Genomic DNA, 6,997 nt, shown 5'->3' on the forward strand with positions numbered 1-6,997 from the left:
AGTCCAGTGCCAAACTGGCCTGACTGCAGTCCAATTATGTCACCTGTTGAAAACATTTAGCACATTATGAAACAAAAAATATAAAGGAGACCCTGAACTGTTGAGCAGTTGAAATCCTGTGTTGAGAGAGAATGAGAAAACATTTCACTTTCAAAACTACAGCTGTCGGTCTCCTCATTCCCAAATGCTTACAGAGTGTTGATAAAAAAAGAGGTGATGAAACACAGTGGTAAACAGGCCCTGTCCCAATTTTTTGTTATGTGTTGCTGGTGTCAAATTTAAAATGTGCATATATTTTTCAAAAAACAATAGAATTTCTAAGTTTCAACATTTGATATGTTGTCTTTTTGCTATTTTTAATTAAATATATAATCTAAATGATTTGCACATTGTTACATTTGTTTTTAGTTGCATTTTGCACATCGTCCTAACCTTTTTGGAAACAGGGTTGTAGGTGTGTGGAAACTATCTAGTAGCAACTTAAGATGAGTTAGACTCAGAGGTTTTGACTGAGTGTGCAATGCAGTACAATAATGAATGCATGAATACACAAGTTTGTCACAAATTGCCATTTGTACAAAACAATCATTTTGTATGAATGAAGTTTTATTTAACAACCAGCTCTGCAGTGCAATAACAGGCTCCTCCAATAACATTCCGTGTTAAATTTAGTTTAAATATTTATGTATCATTGGAAGAAATTCCAAGTGAAGAATTTTTACAGGGATGTCTTACAAGCCTCAAATGTCAGTGTTTAAGCCAGAATCAGAATAAATTATATTAAACCCATTGTGGGAAATACACCATGTTTCCCAAAATGCCAATGCATGTACAATCCAGTATAAACAGGCACTACCGTAGCACTGCAAATTCCGTAGAAAAACAAGCAAAAATTATCATTATAGGTTGTGAAAGTGAAAGGTATCTATGTTAAAACACTGATATGAAATGCAGCGCTGGTGCATGTTCATGTCAATCAAGTTCATGAACTCATTGGCATACCCAAAGGTCTGTTTTATGTTGGTTCAAAATGTTGTAGGTGGGATATTGAAATATTAATTAAACATTTTGATATTGGAATTGTAAAAAATCCAGTGTCCATCTTTGGTCACTACAGCAACTTTTTCATTTTATCAGCAAGCTTAGAAGTGTGAGCGGGAAAAAAATACAAATGAGACGAAGTACAATTAGTTAGTGCTAATTATACCAGCGTTTTGAGCTTCTGGTGCTCCATCACTATGGAGAACTCAGTACCACTGCTCCACAGCCCAGTGCTGGGGGGCTGTATGCCCCTCTAGCTGATGTTTGGAATGATGGCTCATGTGCGGCTGCTTCAGAGTGTCCTATTCTATTGGTCAGTGCTTGTCTACGGAGATCATACAAGCTATGTGCACAACTGACCGCCTGCGTCAGCAATGGGTGACCTTAAAGCGCTAATGAGAAGGCTTACCTGGATTCTTTTGGATGTGTAGTGTATCATGAGATAATGTAATGGCAACATATTATAAAGATTGTTACTGTTGCTACCAACATAGCATTGGTGGTCTGTAGATTTTTGCATCATTCCAAGGTCAGCAGGAGCTTCCGTTCTGGCTGGCAGATGGAGCATTAGCATACTTCCTTAACAGACCCCCTCCACCCCCTAAGAGGATGACTTCTCATTGCAGACCACAGCGACAGCACCGCCCCCCCTTCCTCCCTGCTTTACACTGAAGGCATACATTCACTGAGATGAAGTGTAATCAGTGCAAATGACAGTGATAAAGTGGGCGTGGACCTTTGGGGCAAATTAGAATTCTTTATGTTCTCAATGCTCCCATACCAGCTTAATGTAATATTTCGGGTAGTAATAGGACAAGGAAGTAAAGGTCACGTCTAGTCTTCAGGGGGGTATTTCTGGCTCTCCTCTTCGGCCTCAGCACTGCTGACATTTTGTATTCCGTGCACACACAAAAATATTCCGAAATAAGGTTACGGTTCCCTCCGCCGCAAGAAGTAATTGACGGCTTGACACTGGAAAACAAAAGCTCTATTCATGATCGCAAATTGAATTTAGTAATATCCACTAATGCCACTGTAGGAGCAGAGGAAAGGGATGGAGAGAGAGAAAGAGAGAGAGGGAGAGAGAGAGAGAGAGAGAGAGAGAATGCTCTTCAAGGTAATTACCTTCAATTTTATGCTATTCAACTCCATCAAACAGCCACAGCACAAAATACATCCCCAGAGAAACGAATCAACACATAAATAGTGTTGCCCTCTGGCGCTTCCAGATAACAAAGGTTATTCCAGGTTGGCACAGAAACATTCTTTGAGCGAATTCAGGAGGATCCCCTCACCCAGGACCACCTTCTTGAGTTTGTTTTTCTCTCTTTTTTGGCAGCAATCTCAAAGCAAAGTAGACTGAAAGACAACAAAAACGAATCCATGAATCGCTTTCAAAACACATGGACGTACCGTTATATTGCTGTTTTTGGAACAAAACCTCGTGTCTCTATTTTTGTTATTTTTCAGTTTTTTGTATAATTTGAAAATACCTGTTGCCCTTTACGTTGTGTGTAACTTTTACAATGAATGGACCGAAAGAAACGGCCCAAAATTGATTGGAAAAAAGTCTGGTTCCATTGACTTACATTAAAAGTAAAGTATGTTTTTGCCTTCTCCTGTATGGTTACCATTTTGGAGATGGTTTCATTCTGACAGCAGCGATACATGCTTCAGTAAAACTGGATATAACTACTAGGCCTTCATGTTTATCTGAAGATCATGTGAGAATGCACTGCTTTTAGAGGGTGATGATGCATAGTATAAAAACACTGATAATGTTTCAAAATGTACCGCTCACTCCCCGGTCTGTACCATCCATTTCTGGAAAATAAGCTAAAAACAGCCTATTTTGTATTCATTGTTTCTGTGATGTCACAAAAAAACAGCATGTTTGCATATTTCCGCCCGTTCGGCTTATAGCAGCTTAGCCCCACCCATTCAGAATGAAGTTAAACAGAGTATTTCAGCTCAGACTGCTTTTTTAATGACACACAGTACATGACAGCCAATCAGAGCAGAGCTAATTTACATATATCCATTTTAAAGGAATAGTTACAAGCTGTTTAATTGTAAGGGATAAAGAGAGGTTGGAAAATAGCTCCTGTAAAAAGATGAGTGGTTTTGGGTAATAAAACCACACTAGTGTTTAAAAGTGGACTTCATGAGGGGAAAAAAGGAAAACCACAAAAATGTAGGATATGGGCCCTTTAATGTATGAAGTAGCTTAAAGAAGCTAAAATAGAAGTTTAATATTCAGAGACCCTCTGTTAGACAATTGCAACACTAAAATGTGGTTACAAAACTACATATCCCAGCAATCCACAACATGAACTGTCTCATAGCATCGTATGTGTTGAAAATAAAAGTAACATTATGCACCCTGTTCTGAGATTGTAAAAATGAATTACAACTGTTTTCTACATAAACCAACACAAACATTAATAGTGGACTTCTGCAAAAAAAATAAAGTACAAGAAAATGTAGATTACCGGCCCGTTAACACCCACACACTTTCCCCAAATCCATCCCAGAGCAAAACATGTAAATACATTGTACATTTATGTTCAGTGGCTTCCTGAACTGAACCTGACTTTGAACAGTTCAAAAGGGAAAAACATCAAAAAAATGAATGCTTGGGTTCATTAAGTGCTATTTTATAATCATCTGTGGGAATAAAACCCAGTTAAGGTGGCCAGATCTTGAACAAGTCATCATTCAAGGAAAAAACAAACAGACATCTTGTTCATTTTTTCTCAAATCTTTAACAGCATATCCATGATATTGTTCTGGTCAGATTTCAGATATGGTAGATAACACTACAAACACTCCCATCTTTTCAATGCACAGTTAAGCCAACATTTAAGTTTACTGAACGCTGAAGGTAAGAGTATCATATAGTGAGCTTATAATTCTCTTACTAAAGAAAGCAAAGCAGGATCCAGCACGTTTCTTCGGTTTCAGCCACACTTTCTCTCCTATTCAAGCACAGAAGAAGTCCATGTCCTGCTCTCACATACACAACGACAAAAAAGATCATCATAAAACAAAGTTTTGTAACATTTTTGAACATTTTTGAATGTCCACTTTTTAAAACGCATGCTTGTCTGTGATGATGGCAGTGAGCAGAAGTGGAGTAAACTCACCGTTGTGGGCATCTCAATAGTTTTCTTCTCAAAAATCTGTGTCTCATTAACGTGGTTGCGGGCGAAATAGCCGATGATGCCCATCTGGTCCACGTAGTGGTCACCATAAACCTGCAGGAGAAAACTGGGTATCACTTCATTTGAATGGTCCACTGCAGATGTTTTGCAGATGCTTAACTTGTTATTAAGTTACATTTGATTTAATATTTATTAACAGTGCCTTGAACACTCTAACCCCAACCTTAACCTCAACCTAGAATGTAATTCTGGTCCAGAACCCAGTCCTGATCATAACCCTAAACCTGGTTATAATCCTAGTCTTAACAGCTAATGTTACGGAGAATCGGCACAGTTTGTTATTCTGGCCAAAATGAAAAATGAATCACTGCTACGTCTGTTATAAACATGCTTCTTCATATCCCACAGCAGCATCACAGTAATATGTAGAGTGAGATTTTCTTGTTTATATACAAGAAAAGGACAGTGGTTTTCAATCTGTGGGCCGCAGCCCCCCCAGTGGCCCGTGGTGGTACTGCTCAGTGACATTAGCGGTATGTTTTTTTAAACTGCAAAACTTCATTACAATATTTAGAAATTTGACCAAGCCAATAATTTTATATGACAGATATTATAGCTGTAATAATTATCTCCATCAAAATACATAGATATGTAGGTGGAACTCAGTGATCGGTCTGGAAAAAAATGCATGACACAGCTAGTAAGATATGATTAGATTTTCAGCGCAAGGCAATGAAAAATGTATGAAATTCATCCATCATAAATACCTAAAAACAGAAAGTTGTAGGTTTTTATGATGATTATTTTGTTGTGTAATTATACAGTCAAGTGAAATTCGATAGGCTATGTTGATTATTGTGTTATATGTGCTCGCATTCGAAGCAGTCAGGCCTCTTAAATCTTCATGTGGGCTGTGAACACTTTTGTGGTCAGTTGTGTGGACGCTGAGTTTCCAAAGGCTGGGGGCCCTGCACTAGGAAACCCCCTTCTGATGATGGATGTTGAAGGTGTGAGGAACTTTTGACAAACTGCTTTGGGGTGAAATTTTGGATGAGCTGTGTTGAATTTTGTTTTTTCCCTTAGCTGCCGAATTTAGTTCAGATAGCTAACGTTACTGCTGGGAAGCTGAACAGTTACGCAGGTATCTGGATATCTTACCTCAGTCTGGATTCTTTTCTCTGACTAAAAGGTAAAAGCTTTATGATTTTGTTCGTAGGAGTTACACTAATGCTTGTTTGATTTACTTATTAGCCCATATATCAGTGGTTAGTCTAGCAATCAGGATTAGTTGACACCACAGGGATGCCTGATGCTTGGGCAGTGTATTATGGGTATTGTAGTAAAAGGACATTGATGAACGAAAACAATGAATGTGAAAACCATGTAGAATCCATTAACCAATGAAGCTGAGGGATTTGATGCTGCACAACTGCATGACATGACAAAGTAACATATTAAACTCTGGTTTTATCCCCTTATATTTTTTGTGCTTCTTTTCAGTAACCCTAAAGAAAAAACCCTGACTGACAGTGTGTTTAGTTCTTATTAGAATAAGTCATTTCTTGCCAAATATAGTGTATGTGAACAGAGCTCCTACTTACACACACTGCAGAGACAATGTGCACTGTTTCAAGCATCTTAATCTGTGCACTTTTTGATCATTACAAGAATGTATTATGTCTTATCCTATAAGGATATAAGAGTGGCCATAATCTTGCAACAGCAGCTTTCATCAGTTCTTCTTTTATCGGAAGATAAGGACACACAAGTGCACACATATGAAGCGCAGACTGATACGCAGAGAGAAATAAATCACGCTGACAGCTCAGATACTCACACTTCCATACCAGAAGACTCCAGCTCCCTCTACAGGCTTAAGTTTGGAATAAACATAAATAATCTGGCCTTTCTTCAGGTTAATGAACCTGCAGTCCGAAGCTATGTAGTCCTCCAGAGCTTCAGCCGCTGAGATCACATCTATAGAGAGATAAAAGTGTTTTTCAGCACTTGCCAAAGAAAGCAAACTTCTCTTTCTGTACATAAGAATGTAAAGTACATTGTGCACATTTGAATCCAAAAAAATCTAAGTGTTTTCAGTGTGCATCTATCTACAGTCTTAAAAATAAAGGTGTCAAAAGGGTTTCTTTGAGGTGACGCCACAGAGGAACCACTTTTGGTTAGATCGGTTGGTGGTTTCAGTTGATTTTTTAAGAACTGTGTATTTAAAGGTTCTTTTGGAGGCCTCACCTCAAAGAAACCTATGTCAAATAAACTCACATGAGCAGTACTTGTCTGCACATATTTTTCTGTCTGCCAGTTTCTCCATACGAACTGCGCGTGCAGCTTGGTGCAGAAGTCCAAAAGAGACAGAAAACACAATCAGGCAGCCCAGCTTGTCCATCTTCAGGCCAGGTGAAGTGAGAAATGACTTCTTACTGCAACATTCCCCGCTGCACCCCTCTGGGGGGAAACGGAACAAACTTCTTTGGGACAGCCAATGAGGCCACAGCTTCGGAAGTCCACATTCCAAACCCGAGGGGGTGTCAGCGCTCTGTTTGCTGAACTAATATTTTTTTCCTTCTTCTGTGAAATGCTCTCTTGTTCATGTTGAATTATAATGCATGTTTTTGACAGAGCCGTCACTGTGAGCCTACAAGGCACAGCTGTAAAAATGGACCCATTCTGCACTAATTAATAATAAATTGCATGGTTATTTAGCTGCAATATGGTTTTATGATTTTCCTTCTTTATTTAATTTTGCTATATACACATTTAAATCTGGGCACAGCAGT

The 6,997-nt window shown here is 38.6% G+C and overlaps 1 protein-coding gene across 1 annotated transcript; it reads right to left on the reverse strand.

The window, feature by feature from the left end:
• Positions 1 to 3,236: 3,236 nt before the first annotated feature.
• LOC118810138 (otoraplin-like) lies at positions 3,237 to 6,997 on the reverse strand. The gene is made up of 4 exons (XM_036573696.1): positions 6,483 to 6,997; positions 6,043 to 6,182; positions 4,188 to 4,298; positions 3,237 to 4,047 (listed from the first exon to the last, which is right to left on the reverse strand). Exons 1-4 carry the CDS (start codon positions 6,604 to 6,606, stop codon positions 4,024 to 4,026), a joined length of 399 nt encoding a protein of 132 aa, XP_036429589.1. The 5' UTR covers positions 6,607 to 6,997; the 3' UTR covers positions 3,237 to 4,023.

The sequence above is a fragment of the Colossoma macropomum genome, unplaced genomic scaffold (genome assembly GCF_904425465.1).
Source record: "Colossoma macropomum unplaced genomic scaffold, Colossoma_macropomum, whole genome shotgun sequence".
Classification (NCBI taxonomy): domain Eukaryota; kingdom Metazoa; phylum Chordata; class Actinopteri; order Characiformes; family Serrasalmidae; genus Colossoma; species Colossoma macropomum.

Excerpts from the sequence above, each read along its gene's own strand:
- LOC118810138 (XM_036573696.1), bottom strand. The coding sequence starts at position 6,606 with ATGGACAAGCTGGGCTGCCTGATTGTGTTTTCTGTCTCTTTTGGACTT. Across the intron at positions 4,299-6,042 it reads GAGTCTTCTGGTATGGAAGT|GTTTATGGTGACCACTACGT; the intron begins GTGAGTATCTGA and ends TTTCTCCTGCAG. Across the intron at positions 4,048-4,187 it reads CTATTGAGATGCCCACAACG|GACATGGACTTCTTCTGTGC; the intron begins GTGAGTTTACTC and ends ATGTGAGAGCAG.